The following is an 18445-nucleotide window of genomic DNA, read 5'->3' on the forward strand; positions in this document are numbered from 1 at the left end:
TTGCAACTTTGTGTTACTAAAAGAACACAGCCCTCTCTGTGGGACCTGGGACCAGAGGGGCAAAGGCAGAGCCTGCAGTTGGTATGGCTGCCGGGCTGCTTGGCTCTGAGGATCTGCCCATGTAGCTGGGACCCGACTGGCCAAGCGCTGAGGACTGGCCGAAGATGCTGAGACCATGGTGCATCTGCAGGGCTGTCTACCAGGTGGGACCCACATCTCCTGTTCTGTTTCCTTGCACTGTGAGAAAGCGGCGTGGACAGTAGGGGAAGGAATGGAACTTTGATCGTCTGTGCCTAGGACTCGGGGGAGCAGGCTGATGTGAACTGAGTGTCACCTCCTTGGGGTCAGGTACTGTGGGAGGTGCTCAGAAAGTGTGACCTCCATGAGATTTCAGAACACTTCTATATCTGGTGTGTGTGTGTCCCCGCTGGGGAGATGGAGAAGGATGTAAGTTGTTCAGCATTGCTTAGAGTGAATGGCAGTGCTCTGTGGCTTAAACATTAGTTTCTCTGGCTCCAAAGACAAAGGATGCTCTTTTCACCTGCTCATGTTCCTCTCACAAGGGGTGATGCTTTCTGAAAGCATGTGGGTGCCTGTGTGTTGGGGTAGTGACAAGCTGGTAAGGGACATGTGGCATGTGGGACAGCAGGCAAGGCGGATGAGCACCAGCAACAATATCCAGGCTTGCCCTCTTTCCAACCCCTGTCTTTCAGTGGATTTTATTGCAGCCTATGCAATCAGATGTTTGCGCATAGCTTATGCCCATATCTGCAGGAGGGTGGCACTTGGGGTATCAGTTGGCCGGGGAGCATTTCAGAAAGAGGAGACGAAAGCATCTGCTCTTTCAGCCATAGGTCTGGATGGGTGGCATTGTGCCACATCTCTGCCCAGCCTGAGAGGAGCCAGACTGCTTAGGGTAGGGGTCGGGAGGGAGGGAGGCAGAGCATCATGTGCTTCTTCGAGGGGGTGGATCACCAATTTCCCTGAAGCGGCTGGGTTTTCGTAACACAGTTTATTTCATTAAGTCAACTTGAATGGTCTGACCCTCTGTCTCTTTGATCACTGGTTCACCACACAGTTTGCAACCACGCAGGCACAGCTGGCTTTTGTATTTTGAGGCATCACTTGGCAGTGTATAAAGCCTTAATGAACCATAATGGCTAAACTACTCAGGACCGCATGGCTCTCCCTTCCCCCAGCCCCTCCCAGTGGAATGTCTGGATTGAAAGGATAGTTCCTTGGACAGTGTGCTCAAGATGCTGGCACAGTGCTCCCCGCCCCCACCACCATCACAATCCCTGCCACCCTTCTTCGTCTGCCTACGGGCAGACATGATGTCTGGAGATGATATTTTCCCAGAATTCTTGGGCTTGATGAGCATGCACCTACCGTTTTACTATAAATAGCAGCATTAACTATAACAGATCTTGTATAAGGGGAACTTCAGGGAAATCTTCCCAACTTTGACAACCATCTGAAAAATTTACATGTTTCCAATGACAGGTTTTGAATCTGAAAGCATTCTGGGGCAGTAGGGAGTATGTCCCAGCTGGAGAATTCTCACAGCGATGTGGATGATTTGTTCATTTGAAGCTGTTTTGGACATCTCAGTTTGGAGTCAGATGTCCCCTAGCATGGAATCTTGGGGTAATTGTTTAATCAAGTTCATTCATTCAGGTTGCGCGTTTGGCCTGGCGGTAAGACACTGCTTAGGACCCGCACGTCCCAAATCGGAGTGCCTGGACTTGATTCCAGGCTCTGCCTCTGAGCTTCCTGCTAGTGCAGCCTCTGGAAGGCAGTGGGGATGGCTCCTAGTACGTTGCTGCCAACCCACGGGAGTCCTGGATTGCGTTCTGGTCTCAGTTTTGCCCCCTCCCATCTGGCCCAGGGCCACAGTGGGCATCTGGGGAGCGCACCAGTGTTCAAGGGAATGCGTGTGCTCTCTCTCCTCCTCTGTGCCTCTCAGATGATAATAAAGATAATTCTGGCTTTCCAGTTATTGCTGTGACTAATGAGAGTTTGGGAGCCCTGGTTCCTTGCTTCCCCTTCCTACTTTCTTTTGATCTCCCTGTTTGTCTTGTCTCACATCTCATCAAATCATATAAAAACCGGGCTTCTCAGTAAGCAGGGTGGGCTAGCCCCACCTCTGGGGACTCAGGACTTCCATTACTGATAAAAGATAGTGAGGAAAACACCAGCCCTGGAAGGGAATTTATTCTGCTGAACCCCAATGCAGTTCAGTTCATTTCAGAAGACACCAGCCCAGCAGCAGTTCTCTGCCTGGCCTCGTTGGGGACAGATGCGACACAAGCTCATCACTTCTCGTGCTTGGCCACGGTCAGTGTCTGGCCGAGGCGGGCAGGTCAGCCATGGGGCAGATTCCTCTAGCCCATCAGCCTTGCCTGCAGCAGGGAGATCATCCCACAGACCGCTCTGGAAAGCAGTTTCTGAGGGGAAAGCCAGCACAGTAAGTCTATGCTGGACCGGTTCACCAACCTGGGAGGTGAGGTTAGCACCAAAGCCCAGTTAGCCAACTGCAGAGCCAAGCTGATGGGGCTGGAAGGAGGAAGAGAAACCAAAAGCAAAGAACAGCTGCCAGGGACCAAGGGGTGGTCAGCACGGGTTCCAGACAAGACTTCTTAACTCCTGGCAGCTTGTGACTGCTCTCAGTCCTCGTGTCTCCTGGCAAGCAGAGGGCACGAGGGGACCTTTAAAACAAGATGAGAGTACTTCAAATACATTCATGGGAAATGGAATTAAAAAGCAAGATTATTTGGTTGCAAAAGTATGCTGAAATCCACATGCAGGATGAGTCTTGAAAAAGTTCATGGAGATTGTGTGTTATGAAAAAACTACATTGATTTCAGTTTTTTGCAGCAGGGCTGGTGCTGTAGCACAGCGGGTTAAAGCCCTGGCCTGCAGCACTGGAATCCCATATGGCTGCCGGTTCAAGTCCTGGCTGCTCCTCTTCTGATCCAGCTCCCTGCTCATGTGCCTGGGAAAGCAGTGGAGGACGGCCCAACTCCTTGTGCCACTGCACCCATGTGGGAGACCTGAAAGAGACTTCTGGCTGCTGTCTTCGGATAGGCTCAGCTCCAGCCATTGTGGCCCTTTGGGGAGTGAACCCGTGGATGGAAGACCTCTCTCTATCTCTACCTCTCTTGGTAACTTTGTCTTTGAAATAAATAAAAGAAATCTTTAAAAAAAATTTTTTTTGCACAAAAAAGAACTTTTATTTATTTTAATTCCATTTTCCAAGAACTTTTGGATGTACACTCCATACTGGCCTGTCTTCAGTGCCTCATGGCATTACCCAGAAGAGTCAAAGACGAAAATAATTGCATCGCAACAAATAGAGGCTCTGAGCGAAGTGCATAAAGTAACTAACTTTACTTGGGAAAAGTTCCCCTCCCCACCAAAAAAATTTCAGTTGTCTTAGCATTGGCTTTCTCCCTCACAAAAACAGAGTGATAGTTTCACAGCCTTGCAAGAACTCAGCTAGGGATACTGAGGATGTTAAAGTGTTGCAAATAAGAAAGAATATATAAACATGAAATTTTGTTTCTTAATGGACGGTGCTCCCATCGCTTGTGCCCTTTTTGGCTACCATCAAGTGTAATGTACTGTGCTCCTTTTATATTTAACCTAAGGGGAAAAAACTCATTGAGAGTACATCATGCATTGCTTTTTTAAAAAATATTTATTTATTTCTTCAAAAGGCAGAGTTACAGAGAGGCAGATGTACACACACTGAAAGAGGGAGGTGTCTTCCATCTGCTGGTTCACTCCCCAAATGACTGCAACAGCTGGAGCTGCGCTGATCCAAACCTAAGAGCTTCAGTCAAGGCTCCCACACAGGTGCAGAAGCCTAAGCACTTGGGCCATCATCCACTGCCTTCTGAGCGCATTATCAGTGAGCTGGATAGAAAGTGGAGCAGCCAAGACTCAAACTGGCGCCCATATGGGATGCCAGCACTGCGGGTAGCGGCTTTACCTGCTACACCACAGCATCAGCCTTGTCTTATGTATTGTTAATACGGTGATTAATGACCATTTTATGTATTTTATTTAAGCTGGACTTTCAGGGTACAGTGTCTCCTTAGGTAAAGCAATAACTATCTATCACTGGATGAATTTCAGATTCACTTGAGAAGGGTTACCTGCTATGCCACAGTGCCAGCCCCAATTTAATTTTTTTAAAAGAGAAAAATATTTGAAAAGGAGGGTGACAGAAGAAGGATTTATTTATTTATTTATTTGCAGTGAGAGAGAGAGAAGGAGACATACATCTTACTTTAGCTGGTTCATTCACCAAATGCCCATAACAGCCAGGCCTAGGCCATCAAGAAACCAGGAGCCAGGAACTCTATCCAGATCTCCCACATAGGTGGCAGCAATCCAAATAATGGGCCATCATCTTCTGCCTCCCCGGGTACTCATTAGCAGGGAAGTGTGTATCTGAGACTTGAACCCGAGACTCTAACATGAGATTCAATCATGGCAAGTGATGGCTTAACCCACTGTGCCACAGTGCCTGCCCTGTGGGAAGCTTTTAAGAACAACCATGCCCAGCCATGGCTCCCAGAGATTCTGATTTTATTGACCTGGGGATGGGTGTTGGTATTTTTAAAAGCTTTCTGGATGGTTCTGATGTGCAGTCCAGCTACAGAGTGACTGAGCTGAGTGGGCCTCCTTATACTATCAAGTAGTAAGTGGGTGCTTAAAAAAGCCCTAACAGGCAGTGTCAGAGTCACTGTGCCGGGGGGTGGCAGGAGAGGGGATGAGTATCTTATATATGCATAGTATGTATGCATGTAAATCATGTCCTAAGCCTTACCCTGGACTTAAAGAATAAGAATGTCTGGCACCAACACTGTGGCAAGTGGGTTAAGCCACTGCTTATGACACCATCTCATATGAGAGCAGCAGATGGAGTTCCACCTACTCTGCTTCCAATCCAGCTGACTGTTAATGCACCTGGCAAAGCAACAGAGCATGGCCCTGGTGGAATTCCAGGATCCTGGCTTTGGTCTGGCCCAGAACTGGCTGTTTGGAGAGTGAACCAGCAGATGGAAGATTTTCTCTCTTTCTCTCTCTCTCTCTCTCTCTCTCTCTGCCTTTCAAACAAATAAATAAACAAATATTTTTTTAAAAAGAAGAATGTCTAAGGGCAGGGACTGGCAATCTGTGTTCTTAACATGTGACTCCTATTATTAATAGGAACTGCTTATAGATGCCATCCCCAACTTACGATGCACAGCCTTAAGATTTTAAAACTCGAAATAGTGCAAAAGTGATATGCATTTAGTAGAACTTCAGAGGTTGAATTTGGCTCTTGCCCCGGGCTGCCCACCTGCAGTCCCATCCTGACACACGAGACAGCAGCAGCTGCAAGCAGAGGCCCCTGTCGGCTCCCTGATCACGGGCAGACCATGGAAGGCAGCGCGCTGTACTGTGCTGCTCAGCTAGGAGGTGTGGCGGGTCAGGCGCATTCAGTGCGTTTTCCACTTAGCAATGGTTTTATTAGAGGGTAGCCTCATCCCAAGTCAGGGAACATCCACAGTGCAAAAAACAGAGGATGATGTGCCTCCTAAAAACTGAGGGTCATAGGCAGTGACCTTGACAAGGTGACCAGAGGGACTCATTCATGCCCTTCCAGTTCAGCTCATGGCTCGGCACATCGGAAACACTCATGAAATGTTGCCCGCTTTCGTTAGCACAAGGATGCACCTAGACCATTAGATTTAAGATAGTCTCTCTCTCTCTGCTGCCCTTCTTTCTCTGTACCTCCAACTTTCAAATAAAGAAATTAAAAAAAAATCATTTAACATTATACAAACTTCAGTGTGAAAGGAAAATCACAGGTTCTCAATATAAGACAGCTACATGGCAGAGGTCTTCAAAAAGTTCATGAAGAATGCCTGTTATGAAAAAAACACACCTGGATTTCATAAAAACTTTTGCACCAGAATTATTGCTTATTTCCATTTTTCTTTTCTTTCTTTCTTTTTTTTTTTTTTTTTTTTTTTTTTTTTTTTTTTTTTTGACAGGCATAGTTAGAGAGAGAGAGACAGAGAGACAGAGAGCCAGGAGCCGGGTGTTTCTTCCTGGTCGCCTATGCAGGTGCACTTGGGCCATCCTCCACTGCCTTCCCAGGCCGCAGCAGAGAGCTAGACTGGAAGAGGATCAACCGGTACAAAATCCGGCGCCCAAACTGGGACTAGAACCTGGGGTGCCGGGGCCGCAGGTGGAGGATTAGCCTAGTGAGCTGTGGCACCGGCCTTCTCTTTCCTTAAAAAAAAAAAAAAAAATCTGTCCTTTTATTACTGGCAGTTTACAAAGATTTCTTTCAGATTCACAACGTGTCATTAGAAATATGGTGCAAATTTTTAGAATTATCATAGAATTTGGGAAGACTCCTCTTAGGTTCCTTTTATATGTGATCTACAGCAGAATATACTGTTTAGGATAGAACAACAGATGTGTGCCTTGTGAATGCAGGAGTTGTGGGGAAATCCAATTATAGTCCATTTAATTATGTGGTGTTTTTATAATTATTAGATACACTCCTTACAGGGAAAAACTCCTACGTTTGGGGATTAGGAAAACTGAATTCTCATCTTAACAGTTTTCCCTGTCTGAAGACTGGAAGATCTCTTTGAAGGCTCTCAATGGCCCTCAGCGTTTTTACCCTTACTTCCCTTCCACTGGCCGCATTCCTCCATAGCCAGGTCATCGTGATAATAGTTCTGTAAGAGAAGGGCTCTGGTTCTTCCTGGTCGGCACTTAGGAGTAGGGGCTGTTGCTGGAAGCCGCCGCTCCACCAGCACAGCCCACCTAAGGGACAGAAATTCCTGTCGACCTTCCAAACTGACTTCCCCTAAGCTGAATTCCAGAAAACGCCTGCGACCATCCCGGTGCTCCCTGACCAAGAAGAGAAGTTGAACAGGCAGAGGGCCAGAGTGCACAGGGACGTGAGTCATCCTGATGACAACTAGAATAGCTCACGTTTGCAGGAATGACCATGTGGATGTCTTACCAGGAATCCTTATTGGAGACTTGAAAGCAGTGTCATTAGCTTCGTGGGGAATGGCTCTCTGTGCCCATTCCCAGTTTCTCCTCCCCAAGGGTGTGCAATCCAAACTTTCGGAAGAGTGAAAGAAAGAAATTACTTCTGGTCTCAAAGATGTAGAACACATATGTGTGGCACATTTCAGGACATTTTAGATTATTACTTATGAAAGCTGGATATCATTAGTTGGGGATTTTTTTTTCTTATTACTGCTGTTCTTTTTGGAAATTTTTTTGTCTATTTTTAGACACATCACCCTTCCTAAGACCTGTGAACTTTGTTTCCAGTGTTTTATTTTGCTAATGCCGGCTGGCAATGCACCAAAAAGGCAACATAGCTCTGCTCTTTCTGGTTTTAGGAGGTCACAAGGCACACCCCCACCTTCCTCCAAGAAGTAGGGTTGGATACACTTGGATGTAACGTGGTCTTAAGGCCAACTGTGGTCCATCCTTCTGCACTGATTCTAGAAGGAACTAGAGACCAGTGGCTTAGAGGCCACCCAAGTGCTAGGAATTTGGGAACTCTCTGTTGTTGCTGTTAATGTGTACAGCAATGCTAACCCAAGGCTCTAACGCTGGCCCTGTGTGCACCGGAGGGCCAGGCCTGCAGTGACCTAGAAAAACCACATATCCCACACGCTGTAAGATCTCCCACACGTGGGATCGCTTCTCAGCCTCAGATGGTCTTTTTACTCTCAGAGAACAGCTTGTGGATTTTCTGCGTAATAGGAAGTATGCTTCTAAACGTGGGATTCTTTTGAAGCTGCAACTTTATCGACTGTTTGCATGTGTACCTTGGATGTCAGTAGCCATTTCTCCTAATGGCTAGCGGCTCTTCTAAAGGGAGGCTGGGTTGTCAGTGATTCATTTGTATCTTCTGAAACAGCTGAAACAACCGTTCTGGGCCCGATGGGTTATGCCACGATTCAAGCAAATGCTTCCACATGTGCCAAGTGGGGCTTTGATTCTCAATTTGCTATTTTTGCTGTTTCCCTTTCATCATTTCGTTACGGCAATGTATGTTTTCAAAGGGCGATGTCCTTTGTTTTATTTAATGCCTCCATGTGGTGTGGGCTCAGCTTTTCTCCCATGATCTACAACATGTGTTGTGATTGGTGGGGGTGGGGGGAGGCATGCACCAAGGAGTGAGTTTATTAGCTGTCTTTGTCAAGTCTGCACATTTGTTTGTTTTAGCACTTTCTGCCACTCATTAAGGCTGCTGGTGCCTGTCAGTAGAGGATGGTGCGTTTCTGTTTCCACCAGTGTGCTTGAACTTCACACACCCCATCTTTGGCAGTGATGTTTTCTTGTGTTGACACGGAGTCCCTTCTATGCAATGGGACCAAAAGCAAAACTCTCATTCTCAAGGTTTTAAATTGTTCCTCCTTGACGTGGAGAGTATCTTGTTCCAAATAACAGAATGTCTTGGTTTTTACTTTGTTCATAAAATATTTTTGAGTCTGACAAGATGTTTTCCACTTCCTTGGAAGCATTTCCTTTGTTCCAGTGAGAGTACTTTGACAGTTTAAAAGTAGCCACCAGTGAGCAAATCAGTCACCATTCACATTGGGGCTGTCCCTCCCCGCATAAGCTGATCTTCTGCCAAAAACAAGTACTGCAGAGATCAACTCAGGTCGTGCTTTTAATCCAGATCCAACTACCTTCCAACAGTGAGGGCTTCCAGAGTTCTATTTACAGGAAACCCACGAATAATAATCCCATTGGAAGAGAAGTATCCAGGATTTTTGTTTTCTTTTCAGATTTATTTGAAAGGCAGAGTTACAGAGAAAGAGGGAGAGACCAAGAGAAAGAAATCTTCCATCCACTGGTTCACTCCCCAAACGCCACAACTGCCAGTGCTGGACCAAGCTGAAGTCAGGAACCTAGAACTCCATCCGGGTCTCCCAAATGGAGAACGAATATCTAGCCACTGTTTGACTTCTCACACGTGTACAATGACCAGGGCTGGGTTAGGCCAAACTTGGGAGCCAGGAACTCAACCCTGACCTCTCGTGTGGGTGGCAGGGACCAGTTACCTGAGCCATCACCTGCTGCCTCTCAGGGTCTATGTTAGGAGGAATCTGGAATTGAGAGTGTTTCCAACACCTGAACTCAGGCCCTCTGGCGTGGGATGCAAGGACTTGAACTGATGTCTTAATTACTACGCCAAATGCCTGCCCCAGAGTAACCAATTTTTACCTTAAATTATGTCTTGAGGAGAGGGGTGGAGCTAATGGAGAAACTATTGTTTCTGCTATTTCCTTGAAAACAACAAGATTATTTTACCAAGTAGAGAGTCTGTTTTCTTAGCATCCTTGAAATGTTCTGCATTTTATAAACATGTATGTTTTCAAAATTTCATCATCTGAGAGACACATTTTCACGTGTTCTAACTTCAAGATAACTATGCAGTATATGTGTATCTTTCAGTAATTTACAGAATATTTTTAATGCATCCTTGTGGTTTTGATTCCTGACAGCCCCGAGATGTGTGTGCTACCATCTTCACATTCTAAACAAGGGCATCGTGTTCGCCTCGGAGAACAGAGTGGCTGGTCTCCTCTGAGCCCTCCTCATCGGCTCCCTGCTAGACATTCATCCTAAGGGGATGACTGGCTCTGGACAGGAGTTTATTTGCAGTCGTTTCTTTCAGCAAAGTCCTTTGGAAGAAGAAAGCTAGCAGCAGATAGAGAGTCAAGCATCCTAAATCGTATTCCTAACTTTGCAGTGGAGCTAGCTCCCTCTGCCTCAGCTTCTCACTAAATGAAGATTTTGTTTCCTTCTTCCTTCCTTCCTTCCTTCTTTCCTTCCTTCCTCCCTCCCTCCCTCCCTCCCTCCCTTCCTTCCTTCCTGTGTTTGTTCCTTCATCTAACAAGTAATCCATGAACACCCGCCACGTGCCCAGTCATGCTAGTTTCTAGAGCTGGGATGGTGAACGATAGCCAATCAGATTCCACAGTCTTACCAAGGCTGCATTCTAGTGCCGGACCTCTGATAGCACTCATTCCCTCAGCAGCATTAGTGTAATAATCGCACAAATTCCCGTGCGAATAAAATTGGAGATGAGTATTCTGAGGACAAGGTGGCCAGTGACCTAGAGGAGAACAACAGGGGAGCCGGCCTTTTCTAAAACGTCAAGAAAGCCTTCCTAGGAGATAGTATTTGAGCAGAGATTTTTTTTTTTAAGATAAGTGAGAGTTAACTGGGCAGAGGGCTTGGGAGGCAGATGGGCAGGAATAATATATGCCAACCCAAAGTTGTTACGGCAGACGGAAGGACAAGGGCACCGAATTCATTAAGTCTACCATCCTGTGGCCTTATTTAATAAATATAATGTATTTTAAATCATTTGTGGTAATGTTGTCCATGCGTCTTAACTCCTGGGCACTCTAGTAACCATTGTCCCAACCCACCAGTGCACATTTCTGGTGCCAGCTGGCCTGTTTTGGAAGCCCCGGTACCCAGCGTCAGATGGAAATTTTCCTCATTCTCAAGAGTATGAGCTCATCGTGGCACCAGATGGGTTTCCGATGAATGATCATTGTGCAATCTGATTATTTTCATGTCACGCTAATTCCCTTTGAAAGATGGAAACGGGAGATGTGGTCTCTCTGTCATCCTTATAAGTTGGAAGAGTATTTCCTCTTATGGCCACATAGCCTAGAGCCTGAGAGAAGCTGCCGTTTAGGACCAGGTAACAATTTCGACCTCAGGGCCCACTAGCGATGACTTTTCAGCTCAGTCCATTATTTATTGATTGATTGATTGATTGATTTATGACAGGCAGAGTGGACAGTGAGAGAGAGAGAGAGAGAGAAAGGTCTTCCTTTTCCGTTGGTTCACCCCCAATGGCCGCTGCGGCCAGCGCACCGTGCTGACCCAAAGCCAGGAGCCGGGTGTTTCTCCTCGTCTCCCATGCAGGGGCAGGGCCCAAGCATTTGGGCATCCTCCACTGACTTCCCGGGGCCACAGCAGAGAGCTGGACTGGAAGAGGAGCAACCGGGGCAGAATCCGTTGCCCCAACCGGGACTAGAACCCGGGGTGCTAGTGCCCGTAGGCAGAGGATTAGCCTAGTGAGCCGCGGCGCCGGCCCAGCTCAGTCCATTTTAACACAGAATACATCAATCAAAGTAACTTTAGCTTCTGCAGCAGATAGCTTGGAATTCTCAATGATTTACCATCATAGACATGCTTGGGTTGGTAGATAGCCTTCCATGAGTGTAATATATTAAGGTTAGCCGTTGCAAAACACACCAGAACACCGGAGTAAGGGAAAAGGTTTATTGGGGAACACACAACAGACCGCGGAGTGAAGGGGTGGCGAAGGGAAAGAGAGAGAAAGAGAGTATAAGAAAGAAACAGAGAGGAGAGGAGCTAGCAAGGAGAGAAGAGGAAAGCAGAGAGCAGGAGAGGCGAGCTAAGAGAGAAAAACCGAGAGAGCACGTGTTCAGCAATAGGCCCTTTTAATACTTTGCCTGAGGGCGGGCAGGGAAGCAGGAGCAGCAGATCCCATTAGGATGGGGGTGGAGCCTGGCTCAGGTAGCTGGGCCATGCGGCCACCTGGCTAAAACTGCGCCAGTTTCCTGACAATGAGAGCAATCCTTCTCATCTTGTAACTCTGCTCTCCTCCAGGGTCTGTGCCTTCCTCCTGTAGCCAGCAAGGGGGTACAGAGGATGGCACAGTCACAGTGAGAAATTGTTAGGGGTTGGACTTCCAGTTCAGTAAATGAAACTCATCCTTTCCACCCACATACCTCTGGCCAGGGCCTGGTCCCATGACCACACCCAACTTCTGGAAAGGCTGGGAAGTGCAGGTGAGCAAGCAGTTGGTTACACTGTGCCAGACAGGCTGCCTTAGCATGTGTCCTGGAGCCACTGAATTGTATATATCGTAGTCTCTCTTTATCCATGGGGGGTATACCCCCAAGACCCCCAGAGGATGCCACAAATCAGGAAGAGTACTGATTCCTGTCTATGTTATGCTCTTTCCTTTATAAGGAAACTAATATAAAGGTTGTGGGGCAGGTGTTTAACCGTGTAGTTAAAATGCTCCATATGGGAGTGCCTAGGTTCGACACGCATCTCTTCAGCTCCTGACGATAGCATCCTGCTACTGTGGGCCCGGGAAGCAGCAATGATGGCTCACCTGGTTAGGCTGCTGCCACTCATGTGGGAGACCTGGACTGGGTGCCGGGCTCCTGGCTTTGGCTCAGCCTAGTCTCAGCCATCGTGGGCATTTGGAGCATAAATCAGCTCTCTCTCTCTCTTTTTCTTTCTCTCTCTCTGCCTCTCAAATAAAAAAAAATTAAAAAAATTATTCTATTAAACTTTCACCTTAACATTTCACGGCTTCTCTTCAGCATGTCTGAATGGCCACCATCCCTCCACTTGTACTTTGTGGCCATTGTTAAGCTAAGGAGGGTTCCTTGGACACAAGCATAGCAGTACGGTGACAGGGGCTAACAGGCAGGTGGTATATACAGTACAGCTACGCTGGCCAGAGGGATGTTTCCTGTCCAGGGTGGGCTGCAGCATGAGCGAGAGATCTCAACATGCTGCCCAGAACAACACTGAAGTTAGAAATGTGTGTGTTCATTTCTGAAATTTCCAATTTAGTATTTTCAGAGCACGGTTAGCTGCAGGTAACTGAAGCTCTGTAGAGTGAAAGTGCAGTCAAGACTAACCTATGTCCTGACTCCAGGGCCAGTCCCCTGAGTCTGCTGAGCTGGACCGGATAACCTGCAGTTCCCCCTCTCTGACAGCTGCCGAGTTCTCTGAGAAAGAGCTGGGGTGCAGACTGCCAGCACCACCCCGGTTATGCGCTCTACTCCAGGCAGGGCTGTGGAAGAGCAAGAGGTACCTGCTCTTACTGAATGTTTGGACCACAGAGGAGGTGGGCGCGGCCTTGTTTTAAGGACTGCTTTATTTAGCTTGCCTCCAGGGCTTCTGACACCTGGGGTACATGCTTAAAAATATTAGCTCAGCTGCTGTGACACAAGTTGGCAGGTGTCTAACACACCCTCTTCTAGAAGGTCCCTGCAGGACAGTGAGCATATCACCTGTTGATATCAGGTCTTCGGAAAAAACAAATCGTAGCTTGTGATTGAACAGACTCTCTGTTTCCCACTGATGGGGGTACTTGTACCCAGAGGGAGTGTCACACTAGCAAGTGCTAATTCCTGAGAGTACCAACCAAGACTTCTCTAAATTCCATGGAAGCCACTTCATAGAATGGAAATACTTTGAGTGCTGGTGGTGCATGGGGTTAACTTAGCCTGGGCCAATGTCTCTTGTAGCAAGGCTGCGTCTCAGCCATCCAAAGAAACTACTGATGCAGACTGGTTATCACTAAAAAGAAATTTAACACACACACACACACACACACACACATAGGTGCTCTTTAGTTAGTTCTGTTGCAATGTTTTGCCTCTATATTAATTCTCCCAGTGAACCTAGAAGGTAGCTACTGGGGCTCGTTACCTCATTTTACAGGTTAAAAAAATAGAGCTTTGGTCACATATCCCAAGGACAGGCAGCTGGTAAGAGACCATTAGAGGCCAGACTGGAGCCCACTTTGACTGTTCTGTCTGTGAATTGTAGGAAACACTGATTCCTTCCCCGATGGCGGGCTTCGCACTCCTTCTCCCCATCCTGAGCCCTCACAGCCAGTTGAGCAAAGACTGTCTGTGCTGCGGTCACAGTCAGCAGGACGCTGGTGTTTTGGGTAATCCTTTGTCTTCTTCTCAAACTACCTCTCTGTGCTTTCTTTGTAGTGTTTGCAATTGAAGGATAAACCCAGATCTTTTCCCCATCTGCAGAAATGTTATGAAATAGCCAACTGCTGCCTGCAAGCCTTCGTTCTGCTGCTTTGGTCTAAATTAGAGGCTCTTGATGACAATAGCTGGCATTTATTTAATACTCAATGTATGCATTCTTCAAATCTCTATATTTAGTCCTCGAGGCAATCAAATGAGGAAGGCGCCTGACTATCCAGCTTACCCAACTAGGAATCAGGTCACAAGGATCTTTAAATCATTGGCTAGTGAGCCATGGAGCCAAGATTCAAACCCAGTCAGCTTGACTTCACAGAGTTCAGAGTCTGAAGCATTACGAAATGCGGTCCGGTAGCAGTAAAGTGCTAACTACGAATCTGCTGGCATGGAACCTCAGCCGCTTCTCCTTCCTTCTTCAGCTTGGGCTGCCCACTGGCCATTTCCACAGCTGGCTTCCACGTAACTTCTCATGTTCCTGCCTCCTTGCCTTGTCACTTGAATCCATCATCAAGTACTCCCTGATCGATTCAGGGTGGTACAGTGGGATGAAGCTCTCAGTTCAGGCACTTCTGAGTTGTGTGATGGTTGTGTTACTTAACTTCAGTTTATTCCTCTATAAAATGAGGATAACAGGATCTCAAAAATTCTGTTGTAAGGAATGAGCTGTTGCATGAAAAGTTCTTAGCGTCTTTCTGATAAACAGCGTTCCAGGTAAGGTTGCTGTCATTAAACTTACCGTTTCACATTTACTCAACCAATGTTTATGGAGTTACTTGCCAGCCACGTGTTCATGATGAGAAAGACTCACAAAAGGATGGGATAGGGGATGGCGCTGTGGTGTAGCAGGTAAAGCTGCCACCTACAGTGCCGGCATCCCATGTGGGCACAGGTTCAAGCCCCGGTGGCTCCACTTCCATTCTAGCTCTCTGCTATGGCCTGGGAAAGCAGTAGGAGATGGCCCAAGTCCTTGGGCCTCTGCACCCACCTGGAAGAGCTGGAAGAAGCTCCTGGCTCCTGGCTTTGGATCTGCACAGCTCTGTCCATTGCAGCCATTTGGGGAGTGAACCAGCAGATGGAGGACCTCTCTCTCTCTCTCTCTCTGCCTCTGCCTCTCTGTAACTCTGCCCTTCAAATAAATAAATCTTAAAAAAAAAAAAAAAAAAAGAATGGGATATGGTATGTTTTAGAATAACCCTCAAAGTAGCTGAGTAAGTTGGGTAACCAGGAAAGAGAGAACTAGTAATGCATGTTTGTAGTTCATAGAGGCCAAATGAGAAGTTAAGACAGTAAACACTGTTGGATCTCAGAGGAAGAAGGAACCAGTGCTCAGAGCAGGATTCAGGAAGGAAGCTAAAGGACAGGATTTATATAGGCTGTGGGGGAGGGGGTGTTTCTACGTAGAAAACACTGTAGGCCGGCGCCGCTGCTCAATAGGCTAATCCTCCTCCTGCGGCGCCAGCACACCGGGTTCTAGTCCTGGTCTGGGGGCCGGATTCTGTCCCGGTTGCCCCTCTTCCAGGCCAGCTCTCTGGTGTGGCCAGGGAGTGCAGTGGAGGATGGCCCAAGTACTTGGGCCCTGCACCCCATGGGAGACCAGGAGAAGCACCTGGATCCTGCCTTCGGATCAGCATGGTGCACTGGCCACAGCAGCCATTGGGGGGTGAACCAACAGAAAAGGAAGACCTTTCTTTCTCTTTCTCTCACTGTCCACTCTGCATGTCAGAAGAAAGAAAGAAAGAAAGAAAGAAAGAAAGAAAGAAAGAAAGAAAGAAAGAAAGAAAGAAAGAAAGAAAGAAAGAAAGAAAGAAGGAAGGAAGGAAGGAAGGAAGGAAGGAAGGAAGGAAGGAAGGAAGGAAGGAAGGAAGGAAGGAAGGAAGGAAGGAAGGAAGGAAGGAAGGAAGGAAGGAAGGAAGGAAGGAAGGAAGGAAAGAAAGGAGAAAAGAAAACACTGTAGGCCAAGGGAAAGGTACAGAGACAAAAAAATGCATTGATGGTTACTATGTGTGTCCACTTTCTAAGTGGCTTACAGTGGAGATTTGAGAACCAAAGAGACCAAGGACATAAAAACCATGAATGGAATGGGGGCTCCAAAGGCAAAAGAAGGCTACTGATTTGCTTGACCCTGCAAATTAGTATTCCAGGCGTAAATGACATGAGAAGTCCCCATTCCTGGCCGGAGTCTAAGCCCCAAGACATTCCTTTCCCCAACGGAAGACTTTCACTGTTTCCTTCTTCTCTGCTCTGTGCTTTGGATAAAGCAGTAAACAAAGAGGGTTAGATTTGAAAACATCAACAGCGGGGCAGCCTGGCCTCTCAGAGGTATCTGCCTGTTTGTTTAAACTTTCAGCTTCTCGACAGATCTTGCCTCCCCACACACATCTGGCCGGAGTCCGAGGCATCGGCTGGAGAGCGGGCTGATCCGGTTATTAATAAACTGTTTGGGTTATCCTCTGGTTCAGAGCCTGCTGACTCCTTTCACGGCTTGCTAAGCCAGTGATTTAGCAGGAATGTTCAAGACGAGCAGACATTCAGTTCTCAGGCCTTGAGGAAGTACCCAGGGTGAGGGCTGCAAGAGGATCAGCGCTGAATGTGGAACGCGCTGTGAATCTCACTGGTCAAAAATGTTCAAAATCTCTGCTTTCCCCCTTTCAGGCCAACATTTGGGAATAGCCTATGTGGTTGTTTTTTTCCTCCCCAAATCTAACCTCATGTTGTTCTACAAAATGTGTTTCTTAAAAAAAAAATTTATTATTTATTTGAAGGGCAGAGTTACAGAGAGAGAGGGAGGGAGGGAGAGAGAGAGAGTCCATCTTCTAAGTGCTGCTTCTAAGTGCCATAAGCCCAGAACTCCATCCAGCTCTCCCACATGGGTGTTAGGGGCCCAAACACTTGGGCCATCTTTGGCTGCATTGCCAGATGCATTAGCAGGGAGCTGGATCAGAAGCGGAGCAGCTGGCACTCATAGGAGACTGGCAGTGGCTTAACTCACTGTGCCACAACGCTGGCCCCTGCCCTACAAAATCTGAATGCAGTTAGAAAATTCAAGTCATCTTGTTTGAATCTTAAACTTCCAGGGGGCAATCTGCTGTGCCACAGCCACACACGCACCATTACTTCCTTGCTCCTCAGCTGGTAGTTTCAGGTTAGCATCCAGGCATACCGGAGAAGCGCTCTGGCGACCTACGTGAGCCCCTGCAGGTCCAGGTCCCATCTCCACCGTTTGCCTGCTACGTGTGTGTGGCAAGCTGCGTGGCTGTTCTGGGCCTCAGTTTTGTCTTCTGTAAGCTGGAGCCAACGTCGATTGCACAGAGGCTTGTTTTGAGGCTGAGACATCCTGTGAGAAGCGTTCAGCACGTCAGCGAGCACCCACCAGCTGATCACCCACTGGTAGCAGTTTAATTATGACTCCTTTATTCAAATACTTGTGGGAATCGCAGCAGCTTGGAGAGGATTTTGAAAGGGCTTAAACTAAAAATCACTTGTGTATTGTTCATATGCATTACCAATTTTAAACCAAGAAAGGGAGAGCCTGGAGAAACCTATACCTGCTCTTTGTTTTTTGTTTTTGTTTTTGTTTTGTTTTTTTTTTTGGACAGGCAGAGTTAGAGAGAGACAGAGAGAAAGGTCTTCGTTTTTCCTGTTGCTTCACCCCCCAAATGGCTGCTACAGCCGGTGCACTGCGCCAATCCGAAGCCAGGAGCCAGGTGCTTCCTCCTGGTCTCCCATGTGGGTGCAGGGCCTAAGCACTTTGGCCATTCTCCACTGCCTTCCTGGGCCACAGCAGAGAGCTGGACTGGAAGAGGAGCAACCGGGACAGAATCTGGCGCCCCTACCAGGACTAGAATCCGGGTGGTGGCGCCGTAGTTGGAGGATTAGCCTAGTGAGCCGAGGCGCCGGCCTACACCTGCTCTTTGTACATACTGCTCTCTGTAATCATAAGGTCCCCCTCATCCTGGTGTGGACAACCAGCCCACTGCCACCTCCCTCACACTGTGCTTTTCTGGGAGGCTGGGCGTCTTCACATATGGAACTCAGTTTCTTTGAAGGGCCTTTAATATGCTAGAAATGTTAAGAACAAAGTAGACCTCAGTGGGATGCTGGCTCCATGTTGGCAAATAAACCTGCCATCAGGTGCCACCTCTGCTCTTTATAAAGTGCTTTGAATTAAGGAGGGAGCTGCAGCCCCAGGCTCCAAGCATTGGCTCCTTGGCCTGTGCAGAAGCGCTGCAGGCTAACATTACAGCAAAACCGGGATGCCTTCCTCACCCCTGCGGTAATGTCAGCCTCACCTCCTTCTTTGTGCATTCACACTTCAGCACCTTGGGTTAGGAGAACGATGGCTCACTCATCAAATGGCATTTAAGAGCAGAATTATTAAAATTAGGTTAGAAGCCTGCCTCACCTTACACAATTGAATATGATGGATGCTCTGTGAAGATCTTGTGACATTTGAGAAATGGGGCCTGTCCAGTAAAGAAAATTGTGTTCACAGCTAAAAGAATTGAAGTCAGTGTCCTTCATTCTAAGAAAATTCTAAGTGATTTTAGAAGACCATGTACTGATTGTGTGTAGCCTGTACACAGTTGACACAGGAGTCAGGT

The 18445-nt window shown here is 47.4% G+C and overlaps 1 protein-coding gene across 6 annotated transcripts in view; it reads left to right on the forward strand.

The window, feature by feature from the left end:
- The window catches only part of FRMD4A (FERM domain containing 4A), a 644478-nt gene that overhangs the window by 339837 nt on the left and 286196 nt on the right, over positions 1-18445 (forward strand). Inside the window, exon 1 of one of the 6 annotated variants that reach the window (XM_051820847.3) lies at positions 63-203. The exons of the other annotated variants lie outside the window; for them this stretch is intronic. Within the exon in view, the coding sequence (XP_051676807.1) occupies positions 165-203 (39 nt within the window). The 5' untranslated portion in view covers positions 63-164. Of the gene's footprint in view, positions 1-62; positions 204-18445 lie in introns of those variants that run through there. 6 annotated transcript variants of the gene reach the window in all.

Source organism: Oryctolagus cuniculus, chromosome 13 (genome assembly GCF_051225735.1).
Source record: "Oryctolagus cuniculus isolate XC-2025 breed Fujian yellow rabbit chromosome 13, ASM5122573v1, whole genome shotgun sequence".
NCBI classification, from domain to species: Eukaryota; Metazoa; Chordata; class Mammalia; order Lagomorpha; family Leporidae; genus Oryctolagus; species Oryctolagus cuniculus.